The 22909-nt window shown below is 42.0% G+C and overlaps 1 protein-coding gene across 6 annotated transcripts in view; it reads left to right on the top strand.

Annotated features, from left to right (window-relative positions):
• AFF1 (AF4/FMR2 family member 1) overlaps positions 1–22909 on the top strand; it is a 187860-nt gene that overhangs the window by 29642 nt on the left and 135309 nt on the right. Inside the window, exon 1 of one of the 6 annotated variants that reach the window (XM_030564936.1) lies at positions 3307–3597. The exons of the other annotated variants lie outside the window; for them this stretch is intronic. Within the exon in view, the coding sequence (XP_030420796.1) occupies positions 3581–3597 (17 nt within the window). The 5' untranslated portion in view covers positions 3307–3580. Of the gene's footprint in view, positions 1–3306; positions 3598–22909 lie in introns of those variants that run through there. 6 annotated transcript variants of the gene reach the window in all.

Below are 22909 nucleotides of genomic sequence, written 5' to 3'. Positions count from 1 at the left end.
GGCCTTGGGCAGCATACATGGCCTTTCTGCCACATCCACATTTTAGAACTAGGGAAACTAAGGCTATGTCTACACTAGCACTTGTGTCAGTAAAACTTTTGTTGGTCGGGGTGTGAAAAAACACACCCCTGACTGACACAGAGTTTGACTGATAAACGCGTCAGTGTGGACATAACCTTAGTTTCCCTACTCCCCTCCTGCCAAAATAGCTTCCACTGCTTATTGGGGGTGGTTTGGTTCTGCTGACAGAAGATTTCTCTCTGGTTAGCATAGAGCAGCTACACAAGAGACCTTACAGCCTAATACTACTTACCTCACTGGGGGATTGTGTGGGGTTAAGTAGTTTATTTGCTCAAAGCACTGCAGACACATTAAGTCCTGTATTTTACAGCACTTAAAAAAAATATGTACAAAATATGGTGAAGCATGTGCCTGACCTTTACATTAGCTATTGGCCTTCATGGCTCTGAAACTGGGGGAGAAGTTGTATTTCTTTCCCAGCTGATGAGCTGCCAAGGCTCAGTGGAGTATTTCACTGGTGGCCTCACGGATAGAGCCTTGCGTTGGGACTGAGGTGACCTGGGTTTTGTTCCTGACTTTGAACTGGCCTGTTGGATAATCTTGGGCAAGTCACTTCATCTCTCTGTACCTCACTTATTCCATTTGTAAAATGATCCTGACTTCCTTTGTTCAGTGCTTTGAAATCTGCTAAGGAGTAAAGAGATAAGCAGTATTATTACCTGTACACTTTAGAACATGTTCAGCAGTCCTACCTAACCTCTTTGCACCCTCTTGGGGGAATTCTGCACCACTGTGTGCGTGCAGCATCCATGTCTGCCGCAGATTTCTTTGCTTCCTTGCAGAAAAATGACTTTCTAGCAGGGAAGCTGCAAGAACAGCAATGCACTCCTCCCCAGCAATGTGGAAGTGTCGTTTTGGGCACCCATAGCAGCTGGCAGAGAGGTAAATTACTGCAGTGAGAAGGGACGGGGCTGGGGACTCCCCCCCACCAATGGTGGGTCAGATCCAACCCCCGTGCATCTATACCCAGGCCCTCCTGCCGAGCCTCACTCCCTGCATCTGGAACCCTCCTGCACCCAGCTCTCTCCAGCCCCATCCTCTGACCAGTGGCTCTTACCTGTTCCAGGCTCAGCTGCTAGTTCCAGCTGGACCAGGGGTGGGGGAAGAGCACATTTCCCCTGTATGGAGCAGCCAGGCCCAGGTTAGACCCATACCCAGAAACCTCCCTGCTCTGCACCCCACACCACTTCCTCCCCCCATCATTCCTCAGCTCTGGGGGTAGAAGTTACTGTATGGGGAGCTGCTCCAATATCCACCCCAACCCCTGTGCATTGGCCCCCCCCTGCACTCAAACCCCCACCCTCCCGTACTCCCCGCCCCCTCCCCCCACGAACCCCACCTCCTGCATCCAGACCCTTACCCGGATCACAGCCTTGAGTAAGAAAGCAAAGTGCAGACATTGGGCTGTTAGGCATCCTGACTTGCTGGGGATATTACAGTGTAGGCAAGGAACTGTGCAGCCTGGAAAATCCCAGATCAGCCGGGGGAGAGGTGTGGGGCTCAGCCCAAGAGAGGTCATGGCTTAGGAGCTGGGAGCCTTAGTAGGTGCCCTTAGTGAACCATAAGGGGGAAGATATAGGTGCAGTGCTCTAGTACTTTTTTTGTAAAGGTTGCAGTACGTGGCCCAACTGACTAGTGAGAGTGACATACAGCCAAAATCACTGTGGCTGTCAATTTTTAATGTTCAACACAGACCTTGTTAAAATGTTTTCAAGTGGGGCACCCAAAAATCACTGCTGTCTGTCTTTTTAACATTTAAGCCCTTATTTATGTATAATGTGAAAAACTATATCATCTACCTCCTCCCCACATATAAACCCTTCATAATCAAAAAGAACTGTGCACTTTTTTTTGCTCAGACTTTCCAAAAATTCTTTCTCACGTTTGATCAGGAATGGAAAATTATTTCTGCTTGAAAGTTATATGCAACTGAGAATGGGATAGAATGGAAACTACTAAATGTCCGTTAACATTTTAACAATTGCTTGCATTTCTGATATGTTTTCAGTCTTCCATTTCAAATTCTGTCCAGTTCTAAATATTTTTATCTATAGTTTTTGTTGCAAATGGTGAATTTCCTGTTTTTCTAAGATACTGTATAAATAAAACTTTCTCAGTAGCAGCTCAGTCTTTCAAAGCACACTTCTGTTGTAGTTTAATGTTGGAAATACATAAATATCAAGCAAATAGTTTTGTTGTGTTAGAGCTGGGTGTTTGTGTATGCACACTCTGCTGTAGGAGATTGTAAGGATCTTAAATATATTTGTGACTGCTGGATTATGTGTTTGAATTATTGGTTGAAGGGAATTACTGAAGTAGACTATTTTTATAATAGTTTTAAAATATGTCAGGAAGCACCCAGAGCAAAGGGCAAGTACTACTTTTTTATTTAACAGGTACACAAATCAAGGTCTCAATAGAGCATTGTGCGCCATGCAACATAAATAAATAAAATAAAGAATAAATAAAGAAAAATCTATATTTTGTCGTAATAGGAAAGAAAAAACGTTTTTCTCTAATTCTGGGATCCCACCTGCAACTTATATTATGTATCCAGTTTTTAAATAACTTACATTAACAATCTCTCTTTCTGGACTGGTTATGTTTTTGTTTTAATGTGATCCATATCGCACTCAGAGTGAAAGCCTTTCTCTTGTTGTTGGCTTTCAAAAAACTTAAATGGCAGTGAGGAATTCATGCTAGACAGCACCTCCCCTCCTCCTGCTCTCTAGTCAATATTCCTTTGCTGTGCCCTCTTTCTCCTCATCCCATTAAACACACTAATTTATGTCTAGCGTGCCAAGCAGCAGGGAACCCTGTGTTCTAGCTGTTGTGTTTGTAGGTTGTTGGGGCTCTGGCACCGATCCATTTAGGAGCATGCAGGTGGAGTCTTTGGCAGAGAAAACAAACGTGCATTTCATCTGTGATAGGCTAGTGTCCCGGGCTTATTCTCTTCTTATCCAATCCTCCAGTTTTCTTGCCTTGACAGAATAACATGTCCATTTAAGGAGGTGGATTGTACCATGAAAACTTTATTGAAAAAGGGGTAGGTCTGAGCTGTTTAGGCATCTGGGACTAGTGCTGGAAAAAAGGCTTCTTTTCTGAATAAGAACAGCAATTTACACTGATGTGTTACAGTAATGCTGTGAGCTTTTTATGAAGTGTTAAACTTTTAAACTGGAATTGCTGAATCTGGGGAACTGAAAATTCAGGAGTTGGTTAAACTCCCTCTAGATTTGGAATGCATGAAGCCAAAGGAGGCCCTGACTGCCCGGATGTCTATCAAAATTAGTGTAATCCAGTACTGAACTAGAGAGACTTCGCTCAGGAACCTGTGTCTTTGGGAGTAGGGAGTTCACTAACATTTTGAAGTGGGTAAATTTACAGAAACCAGGAAACGTATCAGCAAATGGCAAATACATTTTTGATGGGGGGATAGGGAGGGCAGTTGGGGGAAGGGGCTCATGGACAGAAGACATTTGCCATTATAAACTTCACTATGGCTGCCCAATCAAGGTAAGGAATTAAATTCACTTTTACCACTGCAGGGGTATTTTAATGTCCCCCAGTTGTTTTACTGAGCAGCATCGTCCTCTGTTATAGGTTGCTAGCCAGTTTAAAAATCGGATTATGGTAAAATGTATCTTGATGACAATCTTGCACGGTGTGGCTTTTTAAGGTTAAATGCAGTATACCTTTTCAGGATAAACTTGTGAATGGAAAGTTTCATGAAATACATGGAGTTAATAACTCGTTATCAAAGCAGCAAGTTATCACTTCCTTCGTTATCTCCTTTGTGCACTCGCTTCTTTTTCTTCTTAAGCTGCATCTTCCAAAAAAAGGCATTTATGGTAGCTTATATAGTGTGAGAGCATGTAAAAGGTGACTAAGCTGTATCTATATTACAGTTGCACTTGTTATCTTTCCTTGATGTGAAAAATTATCAGAATAAAATGGTAGGAGGTTTGTGTATGTGAATCTGCTGAGTAGGCAAAGGCTGAGAATGTGCTGTGGGATTGTGAAGGGAAGAGTGTGAAAAAGAATAATTAGCTCTAGTTGCTGTCACTTGAGTGCCATTGAAAGAAATCCCAGCAGACCTCCCAGCCTTGGGTAGAAACACCTTTTTGTACTTTAAAAAAAACAGCAACAAAAATAGTAGCAGCAGCTCTCAGAGCACCCATTTTACATTTTGTGGTTAGAAAAAAAAGAGTGTTATTTATATCAGATTTTCAAACTCGGTGTTTTGGGTGTTGCTGCTTCTTAACAGGCTGAAATGGTTCTGTTAGGAAACCTCACAACTCAGTGTATCTTTTACCTGCCTTCTAGCATTTATACTGCAGTGAGGGGCATATTAGAAATACCTATGTGAGAAACTTTTACAGTGGGATAGTCCCAGCACAGCCCCCTCCCCCCAATGGTGGCATATCTAAACTGAAGTTTGGTCCTGGCAGCATTTCTGACTATTGTACTCTTTCCATGATTTGAGACCAGGAACTGATGAAATTGTCAACTTCATGGTGGGGAAAACACTGAGGCTTTGGGAGCTGGGAATGGAGGTGGGAGTTCCTTATGAGCCGCTAAACTATTTTGGTAGCTAAACATGTCTGTCTGTCTCTGTACAATGCGGGGTTCTGTCCTTCAGAAAGTACATTACTTTGCTAATATACAGATGCCTCCCTTTCCACTTTTTTTCCTCTGTGCGATCACTGACCAGTATTATTTACAGGTCTGCATTATCAGTTCATTGCTTTAATATGCTGAGAGATGATCTAGCATCAATCTTAGGGCCTCTAGTTGGCCTTAAAGCATGGCTTAATTCCAAGTTCAAGGACATACTTGTAGTCCCAGTGGTCACACTGTAATTTTTTGGGGTGATTATATGGGAAATAAATAAGGGGTTATATGGGAAGTAAATCTGTGCCTAACTCCTGGCCCCAGCATACTGGCCGAACAAGGACAGCATTGGAGTTGGTGATGGATATCTGGTGCCCTATAAGAGAGGCTTTGGATTTCCAGAACTAATGTGGCGTGCTGAAGGAACAGGACCGTGTTAGTACTCAAATGGTGAACTCTAGGGTATGTGACTGGGTACTATGAGATGAATGAACTGTGTTCTTCCCAAGTCTGCCATGTCAGAGTTGTGCAAATTTTCTTCTCCTGTGCTGAGCTCTAAGGCTCCCTGCCATAAAACTATATCAAGCCATTTCAGCACAGCTTATAAGGAGGCAACCTCAACACACCATGGAGAAAAATGTTAGTGTGATTATGGACATCTCTTGGGTGGGCGTAGGGGGATCGTGGCTAGAACTTAGTTTGTGGAGTGGAAGGGATGTATCTCTGTTTCGGCAGCAGGAGTTAGACATGTCATCTTACTTGACGACATTGTGGTTGTGATATTATTTCTGTTTGGGTGATATTGGATAACAGTGATTTCTATTCTCAATGCAGACATTCTGTGGTCTCCTACATCCTCTTCCCCTTTCCTTCGTTTAAGTCCTGATGTGCTGCACTGGGATAAGAGAGCGCTCTCAAAGAAGGCTACTTTTGAGGGAGACAATCGCTGAAAGCTTTCCCGTGTTAGATAGCGTTTAAGGACAAAAGACAGATTATTTTCTAAATAGGAGAGGGAGTTTATGAAATCCAGGGCCACAGACTGCTTTTTTTTTTGGTGTGGAGGGGGTGACAGTGAATCATGGTCAGTATTATTTTAGAATGTATCTATTACCCTGGATTTTTCTTTCTTTTTCCTCGGTGAGAAGATTTCATGGGAGATGTGAGGCATGACAGTGCAGTGAAGGGCTTGACATCATGAGTGGTTTTTGTATTTTTTAAGTTTGTGCTTCAGTAAGTGACCTGGGTTTCATTGGAGCTATTTTTGCCCATGGGCACAAGTCTGTTAAGAAATGAAATGTATCACATGGCCATATGTGCAAGCGACTTCATATTTGGGAGGATGTTGGACAGAGAAATGGGATTGGAAACCAGAGAACTCCTACATTCTAATCTGATCTGTGCTGCTGGCTTGTTCTGTGGCCTTGGGCAGCTCATTGAACTTCTGTTTCTTCATCAGAAACCTCATTGGGTGTTGTGAGCATTATTACGATGCTCATCAGTGAAAAGTCAGCATGTGCCAAGAGGTGCCACAATTATTTCCTATTCTAGTTCTTGAGAGGTAAATGTAGTGTGTTGTAACTCTTTGGAGATGCTGAACTTTTTAACTATGATCATTGTTATCAATAAATATGTATATACAGTCTTAAAAAGTGGCCGGGGGAGGGGGGAGAGTTGCCCACTGGTAACTTTCCCTGAAGAACAAGAGTAAACTAAGCTACTGATTTCTATATAACCATCTTTTTTTTATTTTTCAAGTTTCTAGCCTAGATGCTTCAATGCCTTGGCTCTTCATACTTTTCCTAAGTGTCAGCAGAGTAAAGCTGACAAGACTCTGGTCAGTTTCATGGCTGTTATTCAGGAGCCTGTGACCAGGAACAAAATTCATTAGAACCAGATCAAGTTCACTCTTGGTTTAGTAAAGCTGTGATATTCGTCAGACACCTACTAGCCGGAGACTGATGTGAGTGATACAGCAAGACCCCAAGCATGGTCTGGGGATAATACTCTGGTAAGAATCCCACCACTCTCCTCTGCACCAGCAGTTGTACCTGGGGCTGTCACTAAGATGCTGCCTCTTAACCTAAATATCTGGGCTTGTCATCTTTTATATGGGCTTCTGGCTAGTAGATTTAGGTCCAAATATTCGAAAGTGTCTTAAAATTTTAGGTGCCTCCGTTTTTTGGACATCCAGCTAGAGGCATCTTGGATCTGTGTGGGGATTTTTGTTTGTTTGTTTGTTTTAATTTTAATTTTACTTTTTGCTTAAAAGATGCTCAAGTTGGGCACTCAAAACCTTTTGAAAAACTAGGTCTCATTTCTCAGACCAGTAGACGTCTTGTAAATATTTCAAGCCCTGTTTGTACAGCTCATTGAAACTATAAATTGCTAAGAATTCTGTATTCATTCTTTTTGTCTTGCACAGCCATATTCCCAAAATATGAAGTTATGAAGTGTGAAAGAGTTTTTCTCCCTAAGTGTTGTGTGTCCGTGTGTGTGGGGGGGGATCAGGGGTGAACTGCATAATACCTAAAGGATGTTGTGAAGCACCACTGCAAACAAGATTATTTGTGAAACAGAAGCTATGTTTGAAAACTGGTAAAAACAATTTCTCAGTCTTTGTAAGTACTCAGTATTATGGCACTGTCATAAAAAAGGGGAATCAGTAGGCATGAAATCTGAGTATCCCACAGATCTGTCTTTTCTGTTGTATCTCAGGATGTTGTTTCTACTGAGTCAGCCATGCAGCGAATGAAACAGACACTGACCTGGGAATCTCTCTGCTCTCTATCTCCTAAAACCAAGTCAAATCAACCCCACTCTTAAAGGAGATTAAACATGATTATTTCTAATAATTTCAGTTGAAAGCTTCTTTACAAGGTGGCCACATTTTATTTGTATGTGGTGTTTATTCTGGTGAGAATGCTGCTGAGAAAATGTTTCTGCTTTTTTGTTTTGTTTCTGTGCATTTTTACAGCCTTCTAAAGGCCAGGTCTGAAACATGCTTCCATAACTTGCCTATTTGATGCAAATGTGTGCGTTTCATTCTTCTTCTCCACACAAACTGATACCATCTATCTGTCTTGCCTTCGTTCCACAATTCTCTTCACACACAGTCTGGAATTGGCACTTTCCGCTTGAGGTTGCACCAGAGATAAGACTATTATAGATGCTGATGCTGTTCCTCACTTTATACCCTTTCAGATATTAATTAAACAAAATGTTGTATAGGAAATCTCTCTACAGAAAAATCCATTCTGTTTAGACATTAACATTTAAAAATATATATACAGATTTCTATAGGTTATGTTTATGTACTGCAGAAGGCCCCTTTTATGCTGTTCTTTTAAATTTGGGCAGATATAATCAGTTTTCGTTCCATAATCATTTAACCATGAGGAAGAAAAGGGGAATTTCAGCAGTGAAGACTAGAGTCGGCTGAATGATGGTAGATGTCAACTCTGAGATAAGGTACTAAGGTGGATAGGTAGGATGCAGCTAATTTGGGAAGGGCTTTGACAGGAAGAAGTAGATCCCCTGAAGGTGATGCATCCAGTACTAGACTCCAGTCTTGGAAAGATTTACACCCATGCTTAACTTTGAGCATGTGAATAATGTGTCCTGGAACTCAGTGAGGCTATTTGGCTGCTCAAGGTTAAGTATGTGTGTAAGTCTCTGAAGGATTGGGCCTCTCTGTCCGCCCTTCCAGTTTTCATGTTTTTTGCACACAGCTTTCTTTTTTATTCTTTCTTCAGGGCATTTCTCGATACAGAGAGTGTTTAAAAAGTGTGTACCTTGTTATGCTGCGCAGATACTGAAAAATGTTTATTTCACTGCCTTGTACTGCAGCCCAGGTGCACTTGACTATTTAACAGCTCTTGGCTGGCAAGAGGAGGTGGGAGGAAGTGAGGAGTACTGCAGCAGGGTTGTGAGGTTGGGGAGGCACTTTGCCAGTCAAGAGGCAGCATTTTAATGCTGGCTACAATACTGTACTTCTTTACAGCACCTTCTAATGTGAATTAATTGCACTAATCATGGTCAAACTGATATCACTAACAGAGTTCAGATAGGGAGGCTTTTGTCACAGGTACGATATGATTCATGCAAGTATGTTTGTACTCTGGGCTGGATTGGGTATAGGTGATGTTTAAATGTAATTTTGTGTGTTGTCCTTTTTAGTTACACTAAATAGAATCATTTACTAAAACACATAACAATTCACAAGATTAGGTTCGTTTTTGTTGTTTTTGCAGTGTTAAATATCAAGTGATGTGGAAATCATGTTCCTGCTTTAATTTTTCCTTTCTCCAACCAATACGTTAATATTTAACGTGCGTGACAACAAAAGAGTCAGTTCTCAGAACTATAAAGAAATCTGTTTCTGCATTCTGGCATAATTTTGCTTTCAGTTAAAAACACGCACAACCAGGAAGAACTCTTGAGTTTGTAACCAGAAGTCCTCATTTTAAAAGAGCCAATAGAGTTTTTAATTTAAGTAATTTTTTTTTCCTTTTTTTTTGCTTGGAATATTGTATGGAGTGAGAGCAGTAAGCAGCAGATGTGTTTAATTTATCACAGTATGAATCTCTCATATTGCAGTTGTCTTAGCAGCTGGGATGTGTGTGCATATTATACATACATAATATTAATTACAAAGTACCCCTTTCCTCCTCCCTAGCTGAGATGCTCAGGTCACTGCATTTACAAGTATATCAATCCCTATCATCTCATGGTTTAGTGGTTAAAATTGTGGTAAAAAGATTTTGATGTCAGAATAACACTAGATTTCTCTTTGGAAAGAATTTTGAATATAGTACTCTGCTTGCAGTCAGTCTGAAAGAGTCACTTGTAGAAAAATAACCTAAGTTTTGCTGGAATAGCTATGTCAGGAGTGTGGAAAAAAAATCAAACCCGTAACCAACGTAGTTATGTTGAGAAAAGCCCTCCTGTAGATGCAGTTACAGCAGGAAGAAAGCACTTTAGCCAATATAGTTTATTATATTTGGGGGATGGGGATAAACTATACCTGCAAAAACATTCTTGGCTCTGTATAAGCTGTATCTGGCTCCTCTATAAGAGTTTCTATGCAGAGAAGGCCCTGTGTCCTTAATATCACTGACAGCACAGAACTCTTCTGCACAGAGCTCTTCTGAACCTTGATTTGCCCTTAATTCTCTTTAGACTGGGCTTCCTTGGCTGTCCAACAGTTTACCCACTAAAGGAGTAAAGTCTCCCAGTCGTAGTGAAAGGCCATTCATTCTTTCTCTTTTTCCCATCCCGTCCAACGCACACTCAGGCATGATTGAGTCTGGAAGGATTTTTTTTTTCCCTGTGCAGATTCTGACTGGCTGCGTTGCTGGCCTGTCACAGAAGTTGAGATGACTCTCAACACTTTTAGAAACTCTAATTTTTTCATTACTCTTCTTGTCCAGGAAGGGTACCATTTTTAGATAACAGATGCAGTATGTAAATGCATACATTTAATTGGCAGCTTTTAAAATGCTTGAGAGCGACAGATATTTTCACTACCCAGAATTAATTTGGAACAATGAGAAGCTGTGAATGAGCAACAGGGAATGGATCACATAATGATTACCAGTGCTGCTTATTCCCTCTGGGGCACCTGGCATTGGCCCTTGTCAGAAGACAGGGTACTGGGCTAGATGAACCTTTTATCTGACCCAGTATGGCCATTCTTATGTTCTTGTGAGATCAGGTTTTCCTTGTTCTTTTTGTCATCTTGTCTTCGTTTCTTCATATTTCCCCCAAGTTTTCATTGAGTCTCCCAGTTTTAGATGGTACCCAGGATCACAATTTTGCAGGAAGACGGGGAACACTATCAGTTTAAAAAAATCATTTTGTCAAAAGTTAAAGGTAACCCCAAAGATTACTGTAAATTTAAGATAAGATGAAAAAATGTTATATTATTTTCCCTTATTTTTAAATATGGTTGCTTTGTGTGAATTTGAAAGGACTTTTATCTCTTGTTTCACTCGTCCCTCTGGTGTTTTCCCTTGTTTATGGAGGACTTTCACACAGCTACAAGCAGAATCCAAATAATATATAGATTGTAAAATCACAAAAACTGGCATGGAGCTCAAGGGCAGGTAGAGTATCAGAAACTACTTCACCCCGCTATTCTTTTTTCTATCTTTTTTTGGTTGACTAGCTTTCAGTATGTCAGTGCTTTAGGAAGGGATCTGTTCTACTCAACAATCCTGTTCTATACAAGTTAGATTTCTGAAATTACCACATAATGCCAGCCTGTTTAGCTTTTCAATTTGCTTTAGAGCATCTGTATTTTGTTAGCATTCAGCTAGTTGTATTTCAGTTGTATGTGGACTACAAGGTTTTGAAAATCCAGGTTTTTTTGGTGGAGGGCGGTGAAGAAAGGGAATTCGGGTTCTATATCTGTTTGGGTTTTTTTGTTTATTTGATCAGTTTTTTCATGATTAGAGCTTTTATATCATTCTGAAGTATTTACATAAACATAAAATTATATTTAAAGTTTTTAAATACATGAAACATATGATTAAAAATGTAAACTACTCTAAAGCGTTAAAAGGGAAGGGATAAGACCCTTGAGGCTCTTATGTCTATTTGGAAACAGTAAGAGATTTTTATGTAACTAAAAAAAGTGAGAACAGGCGTTCGCATGGCACTGTTGTAGCTGGTGTTGCAAGATATTTACATGCCAGATGCACTAAAAATTCATGTCCCTTGATGCTTCAACCATCATTCCAGAGGACATGCTTCCATGCTGATAATGGGGGTTCTGCTTGATAATGATCCATAGCAGTGCGGACTGATGCATGTTCATTTTCATTATCAGAGTCAGATGCCACCAGCAGTAGGTTAATTTTCTGTTTTGGTGGTTCAGGTTCTGTAGTTTCCACATGAGAATGTTGTTTGACTTCTGAAAGCACGCACCACACCTCATCCCTCTCAGATTTTGTAAGGCACTTCAGATTCTTAAACCTTGGGTTGAGTGCTGTAGCTATTTTTAGAAATCTCACATCGGTACCTTCGTGTTTTTTCAAATCTGCTGTGAAAGTGTTCTTAAAATGAACATGTGCTGGGTCATCATCCACAACTGCTATAACATGAAATATATGCAGAATGTGGGTAAAACAGAGCAGGAGACATACAGTTCTCCCCCCAAGGAGTGCAATCACAAATTTAATTGACGCATTATTTTTTTAGTGAGCATCATCAGCATGGAAGCATGTCCTCTGGAATGGTGGCCAAAGCATGAAAGGACATATGAATGTTTAGCATATCTGGCACGTAAATACCTTGCAACGCCGGCTATAAAAGTGCCATGTGAATGCTTTGTTCTCACTTTCAGGTGACATTGTAAATAAGAAGCAGGCAGCAGTATCTCCTGTAAATGTAAACAAACCTGTTTGTCTTGGCGATCGTCACAATAAGAAGTAGGACTGAGTGGACTTGCAGGCTGTAAAGTTTTACACTTTTTTTGTTTTTTTTTGTTTTTTTTAGTGCAGTTATGTAATCCTCCCCCTAAAAACCTGCATTTGTAAGTTACACTTCCCTGATAAAGAGAGTACACTTCTGTACTTGTATGAGGTGAATATAAAAATACTATTTCTTTTGTTTGTCATTTTTACAATGCATATATTTGTAATACAAATAATAATACAAAGTAAGCACTGTGCACTTTATGTTCTGTGTTGTAATTGAAATCAATATTGAAAATGTAGAAAAACATCAAAAAATGTTTAATCTCCAATTGGTATTCTATTGTTATAAGTGCATGAGTTAACTGATTGATTGACAGCCCTAGTCAAGGTATGCAACAAGCAAGAAAGATGAAGGAAAGGAAGAATATTATTAACATTACCTCTTCCTATAACACTAATAAACGTGTTAATTAAGAACAAGTGTTGAGGTGAAATGTTGCTTATGGCAAGTCATTTCTGAAACATTACCTGCTCTAAAATCTAGTGGTGTGTGTGTGTGTGTGTGTGTGTGTGTGTGTGTGTGTGTACATGCATGCACACATACATATGTTATGTGCAAAACACATTTTCAAAGAAGAAAAACATGTTGGTGTTCAGTTCATTTATAGCCTATTAGAAAACTAGTTGCAATCAGAACTAAAGGAGGGTTATTAGGTTTAAGTAAACTCAACTGACCACAAAAAGTGAATCCTTCATGGCATGATTATGAATAATAGTAAGGCTGCAAGAGTCTGTGTGCCATAATGTCAGACTTAAGGGCCCTGATCCCGCAAATACGTAGTCATGTCTTGAAGTTTAGCCACTGTAAATAATCACATCACATTTTTGCTGGATCAGAGACCTAACTTGTAGGCAAGCTTGTATGTGTGTGGGGAGGGATGGAGGAATGTAACCATGACCTCTTCAACAATTTCCAGCTTTTCTCTTGTTTCTGAAGATGGCTCTGAGATCTTCAGTCAGGCCTCAGTTCTGTAAAGACCTATTCATGTGCCTAATTTAAGCATATAAATAATCCATTCAATTTAACACAGTGGAACTACTCACCTGCTTGAAGTCACGCAGTTGCCTACGACTTTGTGGAATCAAGACCTCAATGAGTAAAAAATAGAAAGACAAGACTGTGACTTAATGAGCAGAAATTAAACTGAAAGTTGGCTCTTAGACCACATCTTATGTTTCCGAAGCATGTGAATCAATTTGATTCATCTTAATGAAGTGAAAAGAGTGACTTATGCTCAAGCTAATTAAATAAACTGAATAAAATAACCCACGGTAGTTGTTACATTTCTCTAATTATATCCCTTTTTCATAGTCTTTACGTTGATGGGCTTAATCTATATGTAGGAAATGTATTGCTTTTCTTTTTACACTGAGCCATGATCTGCTTCACTTTCCTGGCTGTGCATTTCACAGCCAGAATCTTCCTTCTGTGATTTTAAAATAATTATTCCAGCACTGGATAACTGGAAGTTAATTTGATAACGAGAAGAAAACCTTCTCGGTGTCCATTTTGACAGCCTCTTATTTGGAATTTTTTGAGTTACTTGCTAGAGAATTTATCACAATGGATATTTTAATTGGCTAGGAGGCCCAAGTACTGAAACTCTATCCTATAATTATGTGTTAAACCATGAACTGTATTAACTTTATAATTCAAGTGAATGTTTAGCCTGTGTTCAGTCCTATGTACGACTACTAGTGCCTCAGTGCAGGCATCTTAGGCCCTAATTCTGGAAGTGATTCTATACCTAAGTGGAGCCATAGATTTAGGGGTCCGCCTGTGTGGGGTATCTTGTAGGATCAGGATCTTTTATCTTTCACCATCTCCATTGTCAATTTCTATCTTCTGGGGATTTTAACTAGGCAATAATACTTTTCACTGGGCTAAAAAATTTTGAAATCCTGTATTTTAAAAAAAAAAAAAAAAAAAAAAAAGCTAATGTAAAATAATAGACACTAACTTTTTTCACAATGATTTTTTTTATCTGCTATTTTTACAAGTGGTACTTAAGGTTACTATAAATAAAAGGGGATTAGAGAGAAATATTTTTTCCCTTGGTGTGTTTTATGCTCCTTTTATTTTATTTCAGTTCTTTAACTGTGGGCTTTTGACGGAACTTGGATTTAGTCTTTTTCAAGTCTACCCAAGTTGGTCAGTTTCCAGGTTGTTCAGTCTTTCACTTGGCTACACAGCAGATCAGAAGTGTTTAAGATGGGAAAGTGGCAGAGGTACTTATGGCAAGTATAGTTCCTATTCTGTTTTTTCATCTTAGGCTTGTGTTCCTGAGATTAAAAAAAAAAACAAAAAACCAAAAATCCCCAGCATGTTTAGCAGTGAATTCAAGCCCTTAATTGACTAGATTTCAAGTTGATGTTTTTAAAATGGCTTCTTAAAAACTCCCACCTCCCCTTAGATTAATGAAGGAGAATTTACAAACAATATTGACACAATAAACTGTATTTACATGAGTGTAACAGCTCTAAGGACACTGCTATTTATGCCAAGCAAATAATGATTTGTTTTAAAAAAAAAAGTCCCTGAACACGTATTTGTAAAACAGATTATGGTGGCTGCAAGAGAACAGTAGCAGTGAATTGGGTCAATAAGATGTTATTTAAAAGGTCCTAAATAACTAATGTACTTCCTTAGAAAGTCCCTTGAGGTTTTTTCTCCTCCCCCACTTCATTATTGTGCTTTTTTTAAAGGTTAATGAATAGATCCCCGTGATAAATTGTAAAGTCTTGACTGAAACTAAGAAACTAGAGGAGAGAGCTGAAATGGTTAGTAACACTTTAGTCTGCCAAGATCTTGCTGGAATCTCCAATAAGATGTGCCAGGTCACAGCGTGCGGTAGCGGAGGATGTCGTTTCAGCCTCGGCTCCGGATTTCATGGTTTGCAGTGTTTTTCTTCTATTTAAATCTGATTAAAGGCTAAATTCTAGCCTTCGGTGCATGCACTCAACTCCCATTGATCTGTCTCTTAAACTTAGTGTATAGAGAGAGGTTTATAATGTGCATACTGTATGGCATTGAAATGTACTTGAGGGGGCATGGAGAAACGCAGATCACTTTTTGGTTTTATTTTGGATATCTTGTTTCTTTTGGCTTTAAACTTGTAGGCCCCAATTCAGGAAAGCATCCCTATTCAGGAGGGGCACTGGGCTGTGTCAGAACACTAGGAATGGCTGCACTTGATGCTGTGGCAAGGGCGGATGCATCTTTCGGTGGGAGCAGAACTTCTCTGGTTCCTAGTAGAAAGTGAAATGGGGATTGGCCCACAGAAACCCTCCTTGCTCCCTGTTTAATAGCTGAAATATTGCATAAGCCTGGTGCACCTCGTATCTTGCCCCCAGTGCTATTGTTGTGTAACAGTTTTCCAGCCTTTGTTGCAAGCCTGGTAGACATGCCCTTCTATGGGAGTGGTAGTTACACCAGACAGAAGCCCTTCTTTCAATGGGTGTTGCAGCCAGTTGCAGATGGCTTTGGAGAGATACCAACTCCTAGAAAGTTTAAAACTTTAAAAGAGTGATGTAAATAGTAATGAAGCTAATAAAATAAAACATAATACAATAAACAGTGTTGGCTATTTATCTGGTACCACTGGTCTGCAAGCTTTTGGGGGTGGGGGGAGGTCGCCACCACTGTGACATTGACATTGACCATCTCTATTGTGGATGGAATTAACATAATTTAGCACAGTTAAAGTTTATCTTGAATTTATTCAATCCTTCTCCTATCTCCAGCTGTCAGAGCTGTAGCTTTCAGCTCTTCACTGCTGTGGCTTTTTGCTGAGGTTCAAAGCAAAGTGTATTCCTCTTTGCTTGATGTACTGTTACCACTGTGCTAGGACATTAGTTGTGATTGTCAGTTCTGTCCAATATATTGGACAACATGTAACTGTGGTGATTAGGAAATCTGAAACACAGGGTTAAGAGAGGCTTTCACCAGTGAATTCCAGATGTCACAGGAGAAGGCGGGGAAAAGGGAATAAGAGACTATAGGTGTATCTTGACAAGAAATGGAAAAGAGTGAGGAGAGTAGATTGGGAAAGAAAACCAAAGCTAGGCTATAAAAGGAGGAGGGAAATCAGAGTCTTCAGGTGTGAAGCAAATGAGGCCTGTAGAAAAGAAAAACTAAGCCACGATTAGCATGTCAATTTTTTTCCCAATTTTTTTGAAAACCAATCTTTTATGAAAGTGAAAACAGGAAATTAACAATGAGTCTGACAGTCAAAAATGCAAGATGTTTTCCCTTTCTCCACTTTTCAGTGGCAAAATGGAAAAGGGGGCTTGGGAAGGAGAACAAAAATGTAAAATAAATTGTTCTTTTGAAACCCGTGGAACAAAAATTATTTTGTCATTTTTTTCAAACAAAAAAAAACAACAACCTATCTTTTTTTTTGTCTGATCTAGACATACTCCTCCATCCAGGTGAATGAATGCTTTCTTTGGCCTATAGGAACATAGGAACCTCCCACCTAAAATCTCTCTCTAGTGTGGTGTTAGCTTCTTTGGGTAGCTATCACTCCAGTAAACTCCTCCTTCATCTTCCAGAACTTCAAGGCCTGCATGCCACTAATAGACCTTCATTTAGTTCACCCCTCCTTCCTTGTGAGCAGTTTTCAGTTGGCTGCTGCTTGGTAGAAATTTACTGTTTGTGAATGGTGTGGTGAGGGTGTTCACGGATCAGATCAACTACAAAACGCACAAATGTCTGAGTCATTCACTAAGTGCTTTAATGGGAAGGTAAAATCCAACAGAAACACAAAACATAATAAACTCTTAATCGCAGTGCTAGTAAATGGTTATCTAACGTGTACATTGCATTCTCTTGCACAAAAAGAGACTACACTGATACTTTACACATTAAGAACTACAGTTATTACAGGTCCTAACATAAGATCAGGCTGTAAAAACCAAGTCCAAAGCCAAAGTCGTGCTTATACTGTAATCTCTCCAAGGTGGGGGCTGCCCCTCACTCCATCTTCATATAGAATGTAGCACAGTGGGATTCCCAAATGCTGCCATGATACAAATAACAGATGGTAATTATTAGTAGAAATATGTTCATAAGTGCACTCCTCTTTTGCAACACTGGATAAGTATTGACCATGGAGCAACCTGAATATATACATATAAAAATGGTCAATTATTGTACCAACTCTTGGCAAGAATGCAAATGTCTACCCCTCAAGAGCTTCAAGCTGGTCAAATGCAGTGTCCCTTTGTGTTTTCTCTTTCTACTTCCTGTGGGCATAATGCCTTTGCGTTCTGATAGGTTGTGCAAAATACAGCATGTAGAAAATAACACAGAGGGTCTGTTCAAAAGGCATTACCATTGGGATTTCCACCTTGCCATAAGCCTTTGAAAGGCATAATAGCTCTCATTGAGGCAGTCGCTGAAGCAACGTCTCACCGTATTGAAATCTTACCTAGATTACAAAATCTGAGGGTTTGGCTACACTTGCAGGTGTGCAACGTTGGGAGTTACAGCTGTCTTCGTACAGCTGTGTAGGGAAAGCCCTGGAGTGTGGCCACACTGACAGCTACCAGCCCTGGAGTGTGGCCACACTGACAGCTACCAGCCCTGGAGTGTGGCCACATTTGCAACATTTGCAGTGGTGTTGGGAGAGGTGCATTATGGACAGCTATCCCACAGAGCACCCCGTCCCATTTTGGCGCTGTGGGTTGTGGGAAGGGGGTGGAGGGTGCAGTCATTCTGCCTCCTGTCCCAACGTCCCATGATGCATTGCTTCTCATCCCAGCAATCCCTGTTTTTCCGTCCACATTTGGTGCCATCTTGCCTGTTTCAACGGTTTCTATGCAGCGCGATTTCTGTGGGAAATGGAGCCCAAACTGCTGGGGAATATGCTGATGAGTCTCGCCAGCACATCACGTTTGGCAGTTGAGCTATTCCTTCAGCTCCAAAGTGATGGGGAGTCCGACGATGATAGCAAGTCGCCTGACACGTATGACACTAAATTGCTTGTGGCATTCATGGAAATGCTCAGCACAGTGGAACGCCGCTTTTGGGTTCTGGAAACAAGCACTGAGTGGTGGGATCACATCATCATTGAAGTCTGGGATGACGAGCAGTGGCTGCAGAACTTTCGGATGAGAAAAGCCACTTTTATGGGACTGTGTGCTGAGCTCACCCCCACCCTGCGGCGCAAGGACACGAGATTGAGAGCTGCCCTGCCGGTGGAGAAGTGGGTGGCTATTGCAGTCTGGAAGCTGGCAACTCCAGACAGCTACCGATTGATCGGGAACCAGTTTGGAGTGGGAAAGTCGACCGCTGGAATCGTGTTGATGCAAGTTTGCAGGGCCATTAATCACATCCTGCTAAGAAGAACCGTGACTCTGGGGAACGTGCAGGACATTGTGGATGGCTTTGCACAAATGGGTTTCCCTAACTGTGGAGGGGCAATAGATGGGATGCATATTCCTATTCTGGCACTACCCCACCCAGCATCCGAGTACGTTAATCTGAAGGGGTATTTCTCTATGGTTCTCCAGGCTCTTGTGGATCACCATGGGCGTTTCATTGACATTAACACAGGCTGGCCCGGAAAGGTGCATGACGCACGCATCTTTCGGAACACTGACCTGTTCAGGAAGCTGCAGGCCAGGACTTTTTTCCCAGAGCAGAAGATCACAGTAGGGGATGTCGAAATGCCCATTGTGATCCTCAGAGACCCCACTTACCCGTTAATGCCTTGGCTAATGAAACTGTATACAGAGAAGCTTGACAGAAGGAGGGACCGGTTCAACTACAGGCTGAGCTGGTGCCAAATGACTGTGGAGTGTGCTTTTGGCCTTTTAAAGGGGCGCTGGCAATCTCTGTATGGGAAGCTAGACTTGGGGGAAAGCAGCATCTTCGCAGTTATATCCGCGTGCTGTACCCTCCATAATATTTGTGAAGGGAAGGGTGAAACATTAAGTCAGGCATGGACTTCCGAGGTTCAGTGCCTTGAGGCTGAATTTGCACAGCCAGAGAGCAGGGCTACTAGAGAGGCCCAGCACAGGGCTGCAAGGATTAGGGATGCCTTGAGGGAGGAATTTGAGGCTGAAAACCAACAGTAATGTTTGATGCCTTTCACGGGAGTGAAGTGCAGTGATTACAATGTTAGTAGGAATCAGTGTTTCCTAAGCTGATTTGCAGTGCCTGTTTCTTTCCTGGGCTAAAGTATCTTTGACTTTCTGCAATAATAAAGCCAAGAATTCATTTATTGAAAAGAAAATAACTTTATTGACAGACACACAATATTTTGGGAACCTAAAAGGGCAGGGCAGTGGGATGGTGAACTGTACAGTCAAAGGTTTGAATATGTCCTGTCTGGAGTGCTGTGCAATGATTGCTGCACTTCAGGATGCCTATACTGCATGGTGATGGGGGTTGAGTGCAGAGGATAAGGGTCGTAGTTCTCAGGGCTGGTTGGTGAACGTACAGGTGTTGGAGGCAGCTGGTGGTAGTAAGAACCTGGATGCTGGGGAAGGGGCTACGAGTAACTGGATAGAGTCTGGTTGGCGCGCCAGGATGCTTATCAGCTGCTTTGTGCTTTTCTTCCTGGCCGCTGCGTTTCTCTGGCAGATCCTGCTTTCCCTTTCCCTCCAGTCCTGCACTTTTTGATTCTCTCTGACAAAGTCTCCATAACTGCTTGCAGCAGGTCTTCTCTGCTTTTTTGCGTCTTCTTCCAGAGGTTTTGGAGTCTTCGAGCTGTTGATAACACGGGCAGCTGAGATCTCAGGGTTGCTTGTGGAAAGGCAAAAAATGCAACACTTAACAGAGGCAGCATTGTTTATATCAGACAGTTATTCCCACACAGTGAAGGAGTTTACAGTCTTCACAATAGCATAATTTTCCCATCCCAAAGAGAGCGCACACAACCCACAGGAGCCCCGAAATGGTGAGTAAAGGGGACTGATTGCTTCAGAGCTGTACTGTCCTCGGGGTTTCTGTGCATTGGGGAAAGCAAACAGCTGCAGGGGGCACCTACACTGAACACTCTCCCAACATTTTCCACAGGAGTTGATCCTGGAAGATATCTTGCTGCTGCAGGTCACCTGGGAAGTGCGGGAGGGTCTTATACAGCAATGCGGATTCCGCCCTGGCCCCTGTGCAGCTTGCCTGTGTGCAGCAATGGTCCCCCCACCCCTCGCGGCACAGTGGCACAGACGCATTAACCTGACTGGGACAAGGACCACAGTGGCTCACCCAATAAACTTGCACAAGCGCATTGCCCACGCTCTGGCTGAAACTTTTGAAGAGATTTCTGAGGTCGATTACCACGACGTGATAGACCACATCAATGGGCTATTCCACATCTAGGCATGCATGCAGCCCTAACCCTCCCTCCTCTCCCAAAACATTTCCATCCTGAAAATAAAAGCCGCTTACTGGGAACCCGTTCCTCTGCTTGTCCTTCACCAAGTACCAGCTGCTGCGACTGGCTATCTTCCTCCTGGCTTGAGAAGAGCTCCAGACTGCATGCCTCCAGGGACTCCGGGGTGTCTCCCCACACCTCAGTACCCTCACTCTCATTTTCCTCCTTCTCCTCCTCCCTCCGCTCTGAAGTGTCCATCGTGGTCGTCAGAGTTGTTACCGAAATGTTGGATTTGCCAAGCTGAGAGCCAATGACAGCCAGACAGGGATAAGGAAAGATGGCTTTATTTTGCAGAAGAAAGGAGAGTTTTGTACCTTGGTACAAAAAAACTTTATATAAAAACCAAGAATTTTTTATACACGCTCACACACAGGCTTCGTTTGTGTTAGCATTTGATTGGTGGTTAGCAAACCCTGCACTTTTGCAATTTGCTTAGCAAAAACTGGCTTAGGACCAGCTTTAACTGCCTTAAGACTGATAAGGGAAGACGGTTTAAAAGTTTAGGCTACTGTATCCGTGAGGTGTTTAATTTTTTTTAATGATTGCCAGCTATTATAAAGCTACTAGCTGTTAGGGGGTTGCTGCTGACTGTCACAGAGTGGTGGTGGGGTCACCCCCAAGTATCGCGTCCATCTCTTTGTAGAAACGGCAGATCGTGGGGGCAGCACCAGAGCGGTGGTTTCCCTCGCGGGCTTTGCAATAGGCACTCCGCAGCTCTTTCACTTTAACCCTGCAGTGCAGCACGTCCTGGTCATGGCCCCTTTCCAGCATGGCCCTTGATACCTGCCCAAAGGTATTGTAATTCCTATGGCTGGAGCGCAGCTGGGACTGCACAGCTTCCTCCCCCCAAACACTGATGAGGTCCAGCAACTCGCCATTGCTCCATGCTGAGGCTCCTTTGGCATGTAGAGGCGTGGTCACCTGGAAAGATTCACTAATTGCACTCCACACCTGGCTGAGCAAACAGGAAGGGGATTTTTTAAAATTCCCGGGGCATTTAAAGGGCGGGTCACCTGAGGCCAGGGCAGTAGAGTTTGAACTGATGAGCAGAGTGGCTGAACAGGGATTCTGGGATACCTCCGAATACCTCTGGAGGCCAATAACAGTGCTTTTGGTGGCCACGCTGGTGGAGCAGCGTGGCATCACCAGCTCTATAATCGTTATACCCCAGGCAGAGGAGGAGTACAGCCAGCGCTGTAGCCAGGGAGATACAGCGCTGTATGTGCCTTGCAAGTGTGGTCGGTGAGTGAGTTGCAGCGCTGTAAAGCCACCACCAGCGCTGCAACTCTCCAGTGTAGCCAAGGCCTGAGAAAGAAGAGAATAAACAGGATGCCCAGAATTTACAGTTTGGGCAGAGAGCCAATTAATATCCAGGGCTTTTTGTGGGCGCAATGCACCTTTGGGTACCCTCTCTTGAACAGCGCAGGGTTATTAAAAATCTGTGCTTCATACACTTTGCCCAGAGAGGCAGGGTAAACATTTAGGGAATGGCTTCTTAGTCCCCTTGGGCATGAATGGCAGCCTTCTCTCTCCTCCCTTCCCCCCCCTTTTTTTTCTAACTTTCTCCATTGCTTCCTTGTGTTCCTAGAGAACAGATAGGTAAGTTCCCCAAGTGAAGCCCCATTGTTGCTCAGGCCCTTTCATTTTTTCTTTGTGGCATCACACACTGAGCATAGTACTGTGGAGCGAAGGCCTCAATTTCTGCAGTTGTTTTCTGTGGAGCAGTAGGCTGCTGTTCTGTCCAGAGAAGAGTTTCAATCCCCATGTTGCTCTAGTACTGGGCCAAGCACCTTGCGGAGGGTGTCGCAATTCCTATGCACCACTTTTAACACACTTTCCAACGTAAAAGCTAAACTGATTAAATATATTCAAAATAGTAGAGAAATGGATTTTATAATACTTTTTGCTACTGATTTGTTTCTTTTACAAGGAATGGCCTTTCACAGGGGTTCTCAAACTGGGGGTTGGGACCCCTCAGGGGGTTGCGAGTTTATTACATGGGGGGTCGCGAGCTGTCAGCCTCCACCCCAAACCCTGCTTTGACTCCAGCATTTATAATGGTGTTAAATATATTAAAAAGTGTTTTTAATATATATGAGGGGTCGAACTCAGAGGCTTGCTATGTGAAAGGGGTCACCAGTACAAAAGTTTGAGAGCCACTGGCCTTTCATAATGGTTGATGTGTGATAGAATGAATAACCCTCGCTCTAAATTTAAAAATAAAAATTGTAAAAGAAATGTAATGAACCGTCCTTAAATAATATAATCATAAACCACTCTGGTTGTGCATTAGTGGGCCTTGTGCTTCACAATACACCAGAGGCATGCTCCAGAACCTATGGACTGTGTCAT

The sequence above is a fragment of the Gopherus evgoodei genome, chromosome 5 (assembly GCF_007399415.2).
Source record: "Gopherus evgoodei ecotype Sinaloan lineage chromosome 5, rGopEvg1_v1.p, whole genome shotgun sequence".
Classification (NCBI taxonomy): domain Eukaryota; kingdom Metazoa; phylum Chordata; order Testudines; family Testudinidae; genus Gopherus; species Gopherus evgoodei.
Note: the sequence above shows the minus strand (reverse complement) of the source record. Positions and strands in the feature narration are given on the sequence as shown.